At 43.1% G+C, this 17,088-nt stretch overlaps 2 protein-coding genes across 2 annotated transcripts in view; one reads left to right on the top strand and one right to left on the bottom strand.

Moving 5' to 3' along the window:
• Positions 1-7,951, top strand: part of LOC147915097 (uncharacterized) — a 31,795-nt gene extending 23,844 nt beyond the window's left edge. Inside the window, exons 6-9 of the mRNA XM_087440142.1 lie at positions 1,132-1,300; positions 1,733-1,835; positions 4,887-5,127; positions 6,279-7,951. The gene's annotated coding sequence lies outside the window, so the exon portion shown is untranslated. The remainder of the gene's footprint in view (positions 1-1,131; positions 1,301-1,732; positions 1,836-4,886; positions 5,128-6,278) is intronic.
• The window catches only part of EPHA6 (EPH receptor A6), a 788,910-nt gene that overhangs the window by 9,118 nt on the left and 762,704 nt on the right, over positions 1-17,088 (bottom strand). The window contains 2 exon segments of the mRNA XM_087439470.1: positions 1,622-1,815; positions 16,758-16,907. Of these exon segments, the coding sequence (XP_087295596.1) occupies positions 1,622-1,815; positions 16,758-16,907 (344 nt within the window).

The raw sequence follows: 17,088 nt of genomic DNA, 5'->3' as shown, positions 1-17,088 counted from the left end.
GCTGCATGCTTTATAACCTCCGTGGGTTACCTCAACTATGCTGAGCGCCCCAGCTACAACCCATAGGCTGAGGATCTTCACACTGACCTCTCTAGCCCAGATCTCTTCACCTGAGCTTCAACCTGCAAACACAATTGCCGACTGCACTTCTCCACTTAGATGCCCCAAAGGCGTCTTCAACTCGCGTGCTCTAAACGGTCTCGTTTCTATTCCAAAAACATGTCCTTCCTCCTCTCTTCCTTAGTCGTAACACCATCAGCCAGCTTGTCTAAGAAAGAAACTTGACAAATACCCTTGACTCTTTTCTCTCCTCCTCTCTCCATATTCAACCAATGACCAGGGCAGATTTGTTTTCCTCACCTAATAATAAATCCATTTTCTTATCCTGACTTCAAGCTTAGTCCTATTTCATAAGCCAGGCTCTGATCTTTGCTAGCCTGGACTGCTGCAGACATGACTCTCTGTCTCCTGTCTTATGCCTTGTTTTGTACTTTCAGTCTAAATCAGCCCTACAGTGATCTTTCAGAAATGCAAATGTGATCACACCATTCTCTTGCTTAAAATCTTGAATGGCTGCCCATGGCTTTTATGATAAAACCCAAAGTGCCTTCCCTCCCCCCTCCACCCCTTCCTGCTTTAGGGAAGATGGGGAGAGTAATAGTTTAATCTCTGGCTATTTCATGCTTGGCTTCACTTTACTGAGACTGCCAATTAGTGATTTAGAGGTGAACTCTTCTGTGCTCTGCTGCGAGCTGAGGCCTGTCTCGAGTAGTCCTTGAAGAGCCTTCAGCCTTATTGTCACTAAAACCCTGCCCTGACTTGAACCTGTGACCTGAGGTTGAATATCTGTATATCCTGTTGGCTATCCTGAGACAGGAAATTGATCTTTGGAAATGCTTTGGTTATTTCTAAGTCCAATTTGTCCTAAATAAAGAAATATATTTTCGACTTAATATTTTAAATGTGATATTTTCAGACACAGATGATAGTGTTTTTTCTTCTACTCTCCCTCTTCTCATCACAGCTTTTCAGAGAGAGGTGAGCAGATCTCTTCAACTCTCCCGACTTTGATGAAATGGTGGATGAGTGCCTTCATTTTCTTGTCTTGTCATCTGTCTTTCCTGGTTTTAGGAGTGGAAAGTAACAACAGCTGGGTGTGATCATATCAGCAGGAAGCGTCCTTGCTCCTGGCTGACTCACAAATTGCCCCTGTCTGGCCTGCCATTTCAAATACAGGGACCAAATATGGACTGGATGAGAATATTATATGGCTGCCATCACAGAAATTCCACTTATAAAGGTAAGGAAGGGTCAGTAAATAAAGGAGGTATAAATACCGAAGACCACACTGGAAAAAATAGAGAGAAAGTGATTCAAAAAGATTTGATGTAGAGAAAAGAAAGGGGAACTTCTTTTCTTGTGAAAAAAAAATCCATTTTTTAAAATGTTAATAAATTAGTTTTTTAGCTGATAAATAAAACATGTTTTATGCACAATATTCTAACAGGTTGACAACTAGACGGTTATCAAGGCAAACTTTCTCCTCTCTACCTGTTAGTCTTGTCTACGCCTGAAAGAAATCATGACTGTCAAGGGGGAAAATCAGCATTCTGCATCTTACACCAGGATGTCCTCCACCAGGGTGTGCAGGGCACTGGGACTGCGGATCAGCTTGTCAAGGAAGCTGACGATGTCGGTAAATTTGGGTCTGTGGTTTCTCTCCTTCTGCCAGCAGTGGAGCATCAGCTGGTGCAGAGACGCTGGACAGCCCATGGGAGCCGGGAGTCTGTAACCTTCTTCAATGGACAGGATGACCTAAATGCAAACATGCACAGGTTATTCTCTTACTTTTTGGTATAAAATATACACGTGCTAAGCTATAACTCCTTTTATACAGGAAGGAGACACCAGAATATGGGTCAGCTTGAAACTACCTGTGAGTACAAGAGTCCAAAGAAGGATAAATACAAAAGTTGTAAACAAGAATTGCCAGTATCTCTCTAGCATCTGCCGACACGTTTCTTAGACGTGGTTTACAGAAGGGAGATTAAGTTTCATCACAACGTGAGAAACAGTTCTTGTGTGATTTAGCCAAACCATCTCAAAACCCAATTAGGACACAAGACAGCCAGCCTAAGACAGATGCATTCAGTGCAAACCACGCAGGACAAATGTTTCAGTAAAACTGTACTAGGGCTGAAGCACGGAGTTCCCGAATCATTTTTTATCCTTTTATGATAACGTCAGTGTGCTTTCTTTTTCAGCCATCACTCCTTCTTCCTTCTTTATTGTCTATTTAATCCCCTCTTCCCTTACTCTGGCTTTCCCTAAGTCTCACACTGACGTCATTGTGAAGTCCTCTCATGACTTCTAAGGTTATTTACTCTTTGAAACGCTATCAGTGGCTGCTTAAGGTCACAGAGCAGCAGGAGCGTTCAGCCTGGGCATCCCCTGGGCCAGCTCTCCAGTAGAACTTTCTGTGATGACAGAATGGTCTCTCTGTCCAGCACGGCAGCCAGTAGTCACAGGTGGCTACTGCGCACTTGAAATGTGACTGGTAGGACTGAGGAACTGAACTTTTAGTTTTAGTTAATTTTAATTAATTGAAACTAAATTTTATATAGGAACATGTGTCAAGTGGTTACTCTACGGGACACTAGGGAAAGGAATCTCTATAAGAAGCCAAAGTTAAGAGTAACAAGATGACAGTAAGTATTTTTTTTCTTTGGTACTTAGGAAATCACACACGAGATAAGGCAGGATGCTCATCTGTTTACTCTATGACCCACTGGGGAGCTTCCTAACAACGCCAGAAAACTGACCCTGACTTTATGGAGCTTATGCTGTAATGAGGTGTTCAGAGGTGTTCATGTCAGCCTTTATTCTCATGTCATCTCTGGGAGAAAGACAAAGGAAAGGGTTTATTGCCCCCATTTTTGAGGTGAGAAAACTGAGGAACAGACTAACATTTAAAGGCAGGCACAATTCATCTAACCCCTGCCCTTCCTCAGTAATAGAAACATAAAAATGCAGGTGTGAACAGAAAAGCTCTCTTTGTGTAGCACCACCTGCATGCTTTCTGTAATTTTTTAAAAATAAATCTTATTTTAATTTCTTTTTTAATTGACATTATTTGACATGAGTCTAAAATATCCATAGTTTACACTGGAGGCAGTTGGGAAAAAGGAGCACAAGCACGCCTTCTGGAACCTCTCGACCACTGAGCATCAGCTGCTCCAGCAACAGGGGCCTCCTCACAGACCCCTCAGCGTCTTTGTGACAAGAACACCTCACCCTGCCGGGACACTGGCATTTTCCCGTTCATCTGGTATCCCATTATCGGACAGGAATTCTTCTTGTCTGTTTTCTGACTACTTTTGCTACGAACCAGGCTTTGATTTTAAGACATTTTGCAACACATTTTAGTAAACAGGATGTGTGTAAAAATGCTTGTAATGCACCAAAACTACTGTAGGTAGTTTTGAAAAGTAACTAAGAAAAATAGGATAAAATTCCATTACAGAAAGACTTTAAAATCCCACCCTAGGAGAGCCCACTAGTCAATTCACCACAGTCACCTAACCATACATGCACAGAATAAAACATGACAAGTGAGGTGATATTCTGAGGAAAAACTCGCTGCCTTTCCTGAGTATCTGTCATGTGCAGGTGCTTTGCATATCCGTCTTCATTTACTGCTTGAAATAACTCAGTGTGGTAGACAGTATCATCCTCATTCTTAAATGAGAAAATCTAGACTCAGAGAGGTTATGAAACTTGCCTAAATTCACACAGCACAGGTGGCAGAACTGGGATTTGAACTTAGTTCCTTTTAGCTTCCAAACTTTTCCTCTGGCCATCCCCCAGAAATGCTTTTTGGTTTTCATGATATAACATCTTCCTCTCCAATTTTATATCAATTACATAATTTTTGCAGTGGTTACCACGTTATCGTTTGTCATAGCATCTGCTAATTAGACTTCAGTGTTTTTATTTGGATCTTAAGTTTAATATTCTAGGTAAATCAAAAACGTATTTACTTCACAGTTTGCAAAATGTAATCTCCGGCTGAACATAGTCATTCCTGAATGCTTCTGAGTCCCAGACATTTTTCTATTGCTGCATCCATCACGCTGTTTTGTAATTTTTTCATCTGACTTTCCTCTAAGGCTATACATACTGGAAAGCGGAAATTATTTCTCTAGATTTTGCATTCTTATCACTTAGTACAGTGTCTGACACATTAATAAACACATTGACCTAAACAAAAGCTATTAGAAGAAATTTTTGGATTTGCCTTGATGGAGGGGCAGATTCTTAGAAAACCTGGAGTCTTAAGGTCCCCAAGAAGGATTCAAAGCACAAGTGTGACAGCATTTGAAGTCCTCTCTGAAGGAGATGTTAATAAAAGATTGGTGCATCAAGCAGCCTTGTCCAAAACAATCTCATGACCTCACGCTGATTTGCCTGGACAAAGAGCTGGGTGAGAAGGGGGCTTGCTCCTCTCTGAGAGGGGGACTGGACCCAAACTCAGCTTCCTGTAAGACCAGTGGCTTCTTCCTCCTGTCCAGAGGGGTCGCTGTTTCCAGTGGCCCGACATCCTTACCTGTGGGGAGCTGACTTTCCCCATCTCCATTTTACAGACAAGAACTTAAACACACAGAGGTTTAACTTGTCCAAGATCACACACCTGAAAATTCTGTCTTCAAAGATACACAGAGAGAGATTTAAGCAATATGATTCACAAAAATGGTTAAAAGATACAACATCTTTCTAACGGACATTTTATTTATTCATCCAAACATATATTAAGCACTTAAAATGTCCTCTTGAGCATACTATGTATAAGGGAGAACACGATGAGTAAGAAACACCTCTGTCTTTAGGAAGCGTACAAGCCGGTGGAGGAGACTGAGGAGTATGGATGTGGGAAGCACCACCTGGAACAGGGATCACGTGGAACGAGACCTAACCCAGCCCGGGAAGGTTCTCAGAGGACGTGAGCCAAATCCTGAAGGATGTCAGAAGGTAGCAGGTCAACTAGACGGGTTGAAGAGAGGAGATGTGAGCTGATCAGGGAACGAAAGTAGATTCCTGCAGCTGGAAGAGTCTTCAACGAGAGGAATGGTGAGATTTGAGGCTGGAAGCTTAAGTAAAAATTATATTCCTTGAGATCATGAATGGATTTGTATGCTATGAACAGACTTTCTGCAAAGGGGAAAAGGATTTTAGCAAGTAAATTGCTCTTCTGGCTGCAGTGCGCAGAGTGAGGGGAGGGGCAGGGTGGCCAGGTGGGAGGCTCGCATGACCCAGGACAGAGATCAGGGTGGCCTCAGTGGAGGCAGTGGCCGTGGTGTACAAGAAGTGGACTGATGTGACAGGAATACAGGACGGGGTGAGATTAGATGTGGCCGGAGACGGAGGAGAAACGAAGAACTTCTAGGATTTTGACTCTGTTACCTGGTAAAGAGAGATACAGGAGGACACAGGAGGAGAAGCAGTTTTGGGGCTGGAGCGATGATGAGTCAACTTTCTATGAGCTCTCCGATTTCAGATTCAAGTAACATGTATAACTTTGAGAGCTTATTAACCACCAAGCTCTGGGCTAGGCATTTTCACATAGCTTACTTTATTTAGGTCTCAAAATACCTTATGATGTGAGTACGATTATACATATTGTATAGGTAAGAAAACTGAAGTTCAAACTGATGAACAGATTGGGTCAACATCACATAGCTAGTAATTCCTCAAAGAATGGACGACTATTATCCTCCTGGTAGCTCTGAATCACGGCAGTGGGCGGGAAAGCTTGTCCTGAGTCTTGAGCCCCACTCTTGACTCGTTCCTGGAGTTGGATCTTGAGGCCTCTGTTAACGCTCTCACACACCTTCCCCCTGTGCCATGACTGCGCTTCCAGCAGCACCAGCTCAGCTTCCTCTCAGACTTCCGTATCCATCACCTATAGGACACACCACTTCATAAGGCGCCACACAGCGGCCTTGGGTCTATTTTGTTCAAAACTTACCCTGATCCTCCTTTGGGATTTCTGTCCTTTGCAAAGGGTACCACTCTTCTTCCAGTGACCCAAGTCAGAGATCAGGGAGTCATTTGGGCCTCTGCCTTCCCCCATGCTCAAAATCAAGTCATGCTGATTCTATCACCTTCCTATATTTTAAATCTGCTCCATTTTTAATCCTCTTTTCAAATGATTTATGTCTCATTGTGATCACTGCATCAGCCTCCTAACTAGTCTTCCTGTCTCCACCATCCTCCTCCAGTCCTCTCCCACAGTGCACGCAGAGCAATCCTACTGACGGCTACCATGCTCACTGTGCTCTCACACCTGAAATTCTGCCGTGGCTCACCATGAGCCTGGTCTCAGTCCTCACCTCTGGCCACTGCGGGACACTCGTGGCCTCTCAGCCGGGTGACCTGAGCGCCTCAACAGCAGCGACTGCTTCTTTTTTCCTATGTTTCAAGCATCTGGCCAGCGCCTTGTCAAGCCCAAGGATGGAGCTCCAGCCGTCCTACACATGATCTACAAAGGCTGTGTTGTAGGGGCAGCTTGAGAAAGCCTTTATCTCCATAAACTGTCTTCTGTGAGAAGTTTTGTATTATTCCTCGGTTAAGGACTGACAGGGAGGCAGGAGCACGTAGGGTGCTTTGTCTGAAAGACTAATTGAGGTGGTTGTTTTAGGATGTGAAGGGGTGATAATTAATGGGAGAGAATTCTGTACCAGTTTGGTTTTATGACAGTTGTAGGCTGTCATCCTTTGGAGAAGAGTTATACAAGGTCATACCCTTATTTAAAAATGTAAGAAGAAAATTAAAACGAAGTGAAAAATATGAAAATGACTGCAGTGATGATTTCCACGCAGACGTAGAAGGACGTTGATTCTGTCAGAAATGATTCTCTAAAACCTGGCTGGTTATTCTAAGTAGACTGTCCTGGTCCCTCGTCATCGACACCGCAATTCTGAGCAGCCTAGAATCCACGTCGGGCTCACTCGGGGCACATAGCAGACTGCTCTGCTCTTGCTGAATCTGATGAGTTTTCCACCTGTGTTGATGGTTCCTGAATCAAAGCAGGCAGTGTGCGCCTTTCATTAAAGCCAGCAAACACGGAGGCGCCGAGACACCCCTGAGGAGTCCAGTGACACAAGGGCTGCGAGGGCTGTGCAGGGAATCACGCTTTATAAGCCTGCTAAATATCTCCAAAAGAGAAGTACACTGAATTTGGTTTCTCATGCTTTCTTTTAAAAGAAACTGTCTCAAAATTTTAGCAAGGACTGAAATATACACTAGTAAACAAAATGTGAAACGATCTTTTTTAATCTTCCCCCTAAATATTCATCACGACTTTGTGGGAAACCTATAATTTCAGGGAGAAAGGGGCTGGTGAGGCAGAGGGTCCCAGTACACACTTACTTTCTGTGATAATGATGACTTATTAGGATATTAGGATATTTGGATTCATGATACAATACTACTGAAAACACTGGTAATATATTTTCCTGATATGTGATATTAAGGTTGTGTTTACATGGGGGAAAAGAAGAAAGGAAGGAAAGAAGTGGATATAAATAAGTAACATTTATAATCCTATACTTATTTTCTTATTCAATATTTTCCAACATCCAGGATTAAAAATTCAGTGAAAGGCGGGGCTGGCCCAGTGGCATACTGGTTAAGTGTGTGCGCTCCGCTGCGGCGGCCCAGGGTTCACAGGTTCGGATCCCGGGCGCGCACCAACGCATCACTTGTCAAGCCATGCTGTGGCGGCGTCCTATATAAAGTGGAGGAAGATGGGCAAAGATGTTAGCCCAGGGCCAATTTTCCTCAGCAAAAAGAGGAGGATTGGCGACGGATGTTAGCTCTGGCTGATCTTCCTCACAAAATAAATAAATAAATAAAATAAACAAAATAAAAATGGTTAATTGAAAGAATTAAAAAAAAAATTCAGTGAAAGGCAATCGACTCCAACGACATTCAGTGTACATTAAGAAAAAAGAGGACAGAATGGAGAAAGAATAAGACACACACAGAAAACACATTTTCAGAGGCTAATTTGTGATTTGTAAATCCTTAGGGCATGGAAATCTATGATTTCCTTTTTAACTTTAAGATAAAGAATTTCTAAAAACTACACACAACAGTGCTCAAACCTCATTTTTTGGAAGTCACAATAGAATGTCAAGGACCCACGAAAAATGGAGAGTGCTGGTCCTCGGTAGGTCACCACATTTCAGGTTGCTGAGTGAGTGGACGGTACGGGGACAGGTGCAGGACTGTCATAGGTTAAAGGTTGTTCACAACACCATTCATCATTTGGAAAATCTTCACCCCTGACAGTTGGGGTCACACCTCCTGAGACTGAGATAACTCACACCTTCTACATAACTTTGCTTCAGGGTAAGTAGGAAAGAGCCATAGTGAAGGTCACCTGAATTGTGTCAAAGTCCTCAACTGTCACCAACAAGCTCTGCGTGGGCAAGTCTCAGGACTCAGTGCCAGCAATAGTACCTTTCAGCTAAAACAGCTGCATCTCTAGAGCTAATGAAACGGAAGGCTTACTCTGCAGGCCTTTGCTAACATCTCCTGACCTCGAGGTTCTGTAATCTCCAGATCTAGATTTGGCCTCCGTTGAAAGGACTGTTTCCCACAGAGCTCTGAGTGCAGGGAGACAAGAATCCAGACCGGACAGAGTGCAGTCTTGTAACCCACGACTGGGAGGACTGGGAGGAACCACGATGTTCCTTACTGTGCCAGATCCCCTCCAACAAGCTATATTTGTTTCGAAATATAAACACATGTTCCAAATATACATTTTTGAAACTATTTTTTCTGTAAGAAGCCAACGTTCTTAAAACTCAGGGCCATTTTCCCAAGCACTCTTTGGGAAAAAACCAAATGTTTCTTCACTGGTGCATCATTTTGATTTTAGAAAGATACTAGACAACTGTAAAAAATATACTTCCTGGGCCCACTAAAAATATCTAAAAGTTATGGAAAAATAGTTTATGAGTACAAAGGAAAAGGGGATTTTAAGATGCCCTCTCTGTAAATGCTCCAAAGAGAACAAAATATGGAATAAAAATTATAAGAGCTAAGGATTGTAAATATATTTCTTCCAAACAGAACTGGAAGGTATAATTAATTTTTTATGAAAATGATGCTGGCATGTATACATATTCTAGCTTTGTGGTCATTTAGTGAAAAAACTTCCCTTGAAAGTTATGCTGTGGTGGTAACGTATTGGTTACTGGTTTCCTCTCCTTGGGACTTCAGTATTTGAATTATTTACAGTGGTGAGGGATTGCATCCGATAATATCCTTTATCACTCCTGCCTCTGTACAGACATGCATCATGCTAGTGTAATTAGTATGCATGTAATTAAAATGCTGCTATTGCCTGTGTACCAATAGAGGAATTATTGAAATATTGAGAAAAGGAAGGCCATTTTGAAAATTGCTTTGGTAGAATATATATTCAAATAGATGCAAAAATTCCCTCTGTAATATGGAAGGTTGAAATCATTATGCCAGGACCATTACATAATAAAGTAGAGTTTGGAAAATCTAATCAGAGACAAAAATTGGAAATGACTGGACTCTCTGAGTCATAAAATCATACTGCGTTTCTAGGTAAGTGGATTCTACCATCCGCCATTCTTGGCTGAAGTCCTGACCTATGATTGAGAAAGGTTATAGAATTATGAGGACAAACAAGACATATGGGAAAAGGTGATTTTTTTTCCTTTTTGAATTTTGAAAAAAAGAATCAATTCAGATAAGGTCAAAAGGTTGTTTCCAACCACATCACCTATAAAAAGAAAATCTTAAAGAATAAAGTCTAAGTTTTTCCCTCAAGTAAACTTCAGAAAGCAATATAAAGCAAAACCCGTTATTATATAACAGCTTTTGAAAAGTAAGGAGGAAAAACCCGCAAACACTGAGGCGGCCCTCTGCGCCCTCTGCGGCTCACACGCACTGCTCCCTGGTGCTGCTTCTCTCGGGAAATGAACTTGCTCAGCAGGTTGTGCCCAAACGAGACCAGACCCGGGAGGCATCTGCCTTTCAAATTGCTTCAAGGAGAATTGTTTTTTGTTTTTTTTAAAAACAGCATCACGTCAGGGAAAAAACAGAACACAGAACCCAAGACTTGAGTCTTGTATTTGGATCATCAGTTGGAGCCTCGTGGCCTCTCAGGCACGTGGTGCTCGGTTTTTCCCCGTCTTGGCTCTGTGGGGACTTGGTGTCGAATGTCGCCTGCTGCTCCTGCTCTGCCCCCCTTTCCTCCAGTGAGCACGCTACGCAGAGCAAGCGCTGGGGCACCGGCGGTGCTGTGTCATTTCTGGAGCCTGTGCAGCGCCCAGCATTGTGATGTGCTCCTGTTATGGAGTAAACAGCAATTACTTGGAACTTGGATGAAAATAACATAAATCATAACCCTGCAACACCTTGAAAAAAAAAGAAAAAGAATAATGGAAAGCAGCAAGGAGCTGACACCTTCAATGTGCCTGTGGCATGTTTCTGGTGATAGGCTAACCGTTAGAATTTGATTTTAAGCTACTGCCTTAAATACTTTTAAGAAATATAATAAATATAGTACATTTTATAAACTTTTAGTATCGAGACACAAAATACTGCAGAAATGATTGACAGTGAGTCAGTCCACATTCTTTTGCTAACAGGAAATGATGGGAACACTCCTCTGTGACGGAGTGGTACATCATTAAGATGCTTTGATCTCACTGTGTAGGACTTCTGCGGTACGGAGACCCCTTGAAAATCAGATTCCCACCATATAGCCGAGAGGGTACGAGCCTTCACTTAGGAGCAGCGGGGCTTGAAGTGCAGGTTCCCCATTAACCAGCTAAGTAACCCTGGGTAAATTACCTAAACTTGCTAAGCCTCAGTTCTCTTACCCAGAAATGGGAGTAATAATAGTATCTACCTTAAAGAATTATTTTGAAGATTAGATGAGCTAATAATCTAAAATACTTGGCTCATAATAAGCTTAGAAGATGCAAGCTATGATTATTATCATTGATTAATTAAAACAAGTGCTTTACATACATTATCTCTAATTCTTTCAAATCCTGAAGTTATTTTGAACCTCATTATAGACAGTTTCTCAGAAAGCTTAACCCACTTGCCTGAGATTACATGGCCAGTGAATTGCAGAGCTGGGATTTGAACTCAGATTGTTCCAGCTCTAAAGCAGTGGCTCTTAACTGAGAATGATTTTTGTACCCCATCTCTGACTGGGCAATGTCTGGGGAGATTTTTGGTAGTCACAACGGGAGGGTGCTACTGGCATCTAGTGGGTGGAGGCCGGGGATGCTGCTAAACATCCTACAATGCACAGGACAGCCCACAGCAAAGAATTATTCAGTCCAACATGACACTAGGTCACTAGTTCTGAGGTTAAGAAACCCTGCTCTAAAGCTCTCGTGATCTTTCCGATATATCTGCCGCCTCACTAGAATACAACGATACACAATGTTAATATTTTGGTGCCATTTGATGTTGCAATAAATAAAGTTGCTCTTGAAAACAATGTATGCCCCAAAAGGACAATACAGTATATTTCTGGCAGCACAGCTGCTTTCCTTTGGTGTCTTCCTTCCTCGATCCATGTGATTATGGGGAAATTGCCAATCACAGTGCTCCGCCCACCTCTGAATGCACAGGCTGGCACATACTATGATTAGCTGTGACAATCATAGTATCCATCGCCTGGAATGGTTTTGGTTCAGGGTTGGGCAGGGCCCTAACAGAGCTAACCAGATTCTTCTCTGGGTTTGGTATATGAATTTTCACAGAGAGACGGTCTTACTCTGCTGAGGTGTTAAGCTGGCATGCTGAACCCTGGAGTGTGAAGAATACAGCAAAGAAGACCTTTTCAGTAGGAGAAAATGGGGTCAATGGACGTAGGGAAGCACTAAAGACCCTGCAAGATCTCCGGGATCCAGAACCACTAAACTATCTTCTTAGTCTCATGAGTGAAATAGTTTCCTTATTTTTACTTAAGTTAGTTTGGGTTGAGTTTCTGCCATTCGTAATCAAAAGAACCCTGAATAATAGAGTATACGAGCTTTTGGGGCGTATATTTAAAAAAATAACTATTTTGCATTCACATAATGTTTCAATTAAAAAAAAAAGATAGAAGGCATGAGGTCTATCCTTGAGGAGTGTACATTCTACTTGGGGGCAGGGACAAGACTTACAAAGGCCATACTTCATCTCCTCACTTACAGGGTGGGCTCTGTGAGAGTGAGGGCTGGGCTTTCTGACTCTCATGCCCGCCCCAGAGCACACCTGGTCCAGCGACTGTGCTAATAAGTAACTGCTCAAGGGCTGAGCAGATGCACCTGCTGTTATGTTGTGGGGCCTTCCATGGACGTCTCCTGAGCACGCTGTTTTCTGTCTTTTCGTTTCCCTAATGTAAAAGACCACTGACCTCTGGGAAACTTATTATGTTATTCACTGAAACAGATTCTGCAAACTCACAGTTGTAATAAAATATGCCACAGTCTGCAGAATGGAGGGACTATTTAATAAAAACTATCTGAAATTTCCTAAGCTCATTTAAAAACATAAAGCATGTTAACATTCCATATTTAGCTAAGCCAATAGCTTAGTTAAATTCACCAAAATGTAGTAAAAATATAAAATATTCAAACAGAACATAGTTGAATTTTTACTATCCAAAACATTGCTTTCCTAATTTAAAATGCACCTTGGTTGCAGAAAGTCAAACCTAACCCTGTACTCTGACCAAACAGATGAGAAATGCAGGACAAATGGGGACTAACCAGAGCTGGAGGGGGGCAGCTGGGAAAGTTATGATTAAGCTACATCTGCTTCCAAACAGAAGTTCTGGCTACAGGCTCTGTCCCAGATATGCTGACTTCCAATATGTTAAGCTAAACAGAATTCCAACTCTCTTTACTGCAGCAGCAAAAAATATTCACAAGATACATAAAAGATTTTAGCTCCTACTATTTTCCTGTAGTCTTGTATTGATCCGAGGACCTCAAAGGTTTGGCTTTTTTTTTTTTTCCCCAATACCTTTTTGTTTTCCTCTTATTTCATATTCTTGCTTGAATATTTTTCAGTAACCACTCAAAGCCCATGAAAGTAACCAGCTTAGCTCCTACCTGGTCCTCGACAAACATGAAGCTCTGGGTGGAGGGAGTGTTCAGTCTGTGCTGTGGGCATTGGCAATCCTGAACGAATGAGAATGGGCTTAATGTCAGGAATCTATTCCTGGATGCAGCAGCTCCTTCTGGTTCCAGATACAGTCTTTGTGGCCAAATGAGATTCAATAGATAGAATCACTCTCTAAATGGTCATCTTGGACACAGATCATCAATACACCCGGCCAAAATGGCTGGGTAAACTGCCGGGCAAGATCCAGGAAGGAAGGGGTTGACAATGGGGTTTGGACCACTCTAGGCAACAATTAAGAACAATTCATATGGTGGTCTATGTTGGAAATTACACATTTGGGTTTTTTCCCTCAAAGACTGCTCTCCTAAAAAATCTGCCCTATGCTCTGGTATCTCTACTTGTCCCCGCTATGTTGGAAACTACACATTTGGGCTTTTTCCCTCAAAGACTGCTCTCCTAAAAAATCTGCCCTGCGCTCTCGTATCTCTACTTGTGTCCACTCTGCTCTGTGGAAGTCCCACCTGATTCCTGGCACCTCCACGGATTCAGTAATGCTCTAAACTTCAGAAAAGAACAACATGAATCATTCCTTTGCAGAGACAAGTATGATAACTATTTCTCCAGAGAATATAGAATCATAGCATGTTACTGTTAAAAGGAATATTAAAAGTCACCTAGCTCAGTCCTTTTATTGTATGTATTGGTCATGAAACTGAGGCATTTAGTTAAGTGACTTTCACGGCTGAACTATAGTCTACATAACGATGGCCGTGGCCACTACGTTGGTGGCACAATGTACCCCAGGCGGTAAAGTGAAAATCCAGGGGCAGGAAAAACAATGGAACTTCTCTTTATGTTTATTTGTGTCATCTTATTACAGGACAGACTACTTATGAATGTCTAATGCGAATGACAAATTAGGGCTTTTATGACCAAAAAGGTATGACTTTTATGAATGTATTTGGCAATATATATGACATATTTGAAACCAAGCCCCTAGCACTGATCATCCTCTTTTCTTGCTTTTTTCCCCCAAAGCAGCAGTGGTTATCATGTTACACCTTGTATCTTTTACTTATTTACTTTGTTTGCACTCCGTCTCCCTCTCACTAGAATGTAGGCTCCATGAGGACGAGAAATCTCTGGCCCCATATGGATCCAGACGGACTGTAAACCAAACCACCAAGAAAGCAGCAGCTCCTTGCTCTTCCCGTCTCCTCGTCCCTGACTTCCTCCGAAAGCTCGTTAGCACCTACTTCTACCGTCACTCGCTGTGCGATTCTAGGGAGATCATGACGCTTCTCTAGGCCTCAGTCTCATGACCAATTTGGACTGGGGGTGGCCTAGATGACCTTTATAGTTCCTTCCAGGTGTAGCATTTGTTCTCTGTTGTAGCTCTAGTTCCTGGAACAGAGAAGGGATCCAGTAAATATTTTTAAGTGAATAAATGAATATATTAGTACAGTAGTATTTGTACATAATGTGCAAGTAAATACACACACGTCAGCTGTGAATGCTCAAGAACTTTTTGCTGGTGAGAGTATATTATTAGTCAAGTTTGGAGCCCTCTGAGTTAGGCAATTCTTTTTAATTTTATTTATTTATTCATTTTTCCCCCCAAAGCCCTAGTAGATAGTTGTATGTCATAGCTGCACATCCTTCTAGTTGCTGTATGTGGGACACAGCCTCAGCATGGCCGGAGAAGCGGTGCGTCGGTGCGCGCCCGGGATCCGAACCCGGGCCACCAGCAGTGGAGCTGCGCGCACTTAACCGCTAAGCCACGGGGCCGGCCCTAGGCAATTCTTAATTTTAAGTCTGACAGAGAATTGGTTAAGACAAGGACTAAATGCAGCACCAGTTAGGGAGGGACTTGAAGTGAGGGCTCTTCTGCACAGTGAAGACTTTGACTCGTCTGGAGGAGGACTTTCTTTTCTGGAGATTTGCTTGAACGGCCCATTCTAGTCATGTCAGAGAAGATAGGTAGGCAAACACTATCCTGGGGTTGGAGTAGAGCAGGAACTATAGGACCTGAATCCAGGGCTTCTGTCATCTCAGATAACTGGTTAAAAGAAAATAAGACGAGTTTCTTCTGGGAGAGAAGGGACAAATTTCTGCTTTTTGAGACTCAATTTTAAGAAGAGTTGGAGAGCTGGTCACAAGTTGCCCCAAACAAGGCCCAGTGGCAGGGAAGAGCCATGAGATCCTTCAAATAAAATTTCTGAAGGATAGTCGGCTCCCGGCAGATGACCTGGATCAGAGTCTCAGTGCTGGGCGTGGAGCGGAGGTTGCTGGTCACGGCTCGTTCTGTACTGAGGGCAGACTCTCCGCAGGACCCAGCCACACGGCTGTGTGCTTGATGATGTGCTTTGGGGAGCAATGGCTGAGCGTGTGTATGACCTCAAACCTGTTGCCAGGGAGGTTTCTGGACCTGGCGTCCCCACAGAGATAGCAGGCAGCCACAGGGCTGTTTCCACAGGAACAGCGGGCACCCACAGGGCTGTCCCCACAGGGACAGCGGGCACCCACAGGGCTGAGCAGGACTCAGCTTCCAAAGTCACGCCGTGTGGCAGGGAGAAACAACAGCCATGCTGAGCTAACCGAAACGCGGACTCTGTGCCTGGCACTAGAAAAGGAGGAACTTCCGCTGTGACTGAGTCCTTATGATACTTGGAAAACTTGAGGTTGGGATGGAGCAACAAGGTGGGAGGGGAGGAGGTGCTGCTCAAGCAGTTCAGGGGAAGAAAGGAAAGAGATGATGCAGTAGTTGTGTTCTGAGCGTGTTCTATAGTTACAGGGTCTCTGTTTCCACCTACGAACATCCAGAACCACGTTGGAGGTGATTTCCCATTACTACTGTTTCAGGAACCATGAGACACTTTGAGGAAGGCAAGTGAGTGGACGAAGAGTCTGAATTCTGGGGTGAGGGAACAGGAAATTAGTATACTTCCAGTTCTGACAGCACACTTATCTGCACTGTCAGTGTGCTTGCATTTTCTGACTACTGTCTCTATCACTTTGGACAGGTCACGGAGGTCAGATGTGTGTTAACCATCCTGTTCCATAATATCAACCACCAAGGTAATTTTTATAGAGAAAATAGAAAAAGAGCAGATTGCATAGAGGGTCATGTATCTCAAAAGAACCACACTAAATGACATATATTGATAGTACATGGCCTGAGAGCATTCTCTCTTTTTCTTCTCAGTGATATCAAGTCTAAATTAATTTGCTCTTCACAGTGGTGCATCAACTTGCGCTAAGGAGGAAGTGAAAGACAAACACTCCTCTTTCTTCGTGTTACTTGCAGGTTAAGGCTGCTGCATAGGCACAGTCAGGCTGCATTAGAACAGCGTGTGGGAGCCCCAGCTGTAGGCTGTGGGTCAGGTACTCACGTGGCAAAGCTGGTCAGCTGGCCCCGACGACACCAAACAGCTCGAATGAGAGGTCACTCAGCTTCTCAAGCTCAGCCACAGACCCTGAGCAACTCTTGGGAAGATAGGGTTAATCTGAGTGTTTCCCCCTCGGTGCTAGTGTGCTTACACTCACAAAATGGCAGTGTAACCAGCGGTGGCACTTACATCTTGGTTAGACATTTCCCAATAAGGTCTCTCTCCGTAGGACATGACCTCCCACATGACGATGCCATAGCTCCACGCGTCACTTGCCGAGGAGAACTTTCTGTAGGCGATTGCTTCTGGGGCAGTCCACCTTATGGGGATTTTCCCACCCTGAAAAACAAATCGGAGATGTTTCAGCTGGCTCACAGGTGTATTAAAAAATGAAGTGGGGTTCCAATCAAATGTCTTTTGTTAGAAAGATCTAAGTACTGCACGACAGCCTTGGCATTTTAAATGAAAAGAAAAAGAAAACCAGAACAATGTTAAAATGTCAGAAATATTTTTCCTATAA

Source organism: Ceratotherium simum, chromosome 15 (genome assembly GCF_057802395.1).
Source record: "Ceratotherium simum simum isolate JZ-2026a chromosome 15, ASM5780239v1, whole genome shotgun sequence".
Classification (NCBI taxonomy): Eukaryota; Metazoa; Chordata; class Mammalia; order Perissodactyla; family Rhinocerotidae; genus Ceratotherium; species Ceratotherium simum.
Note: the sequence above shows the minus strand (reverse complement) of the source record. Positions and strands in the feature narration are given on the sequence as shown.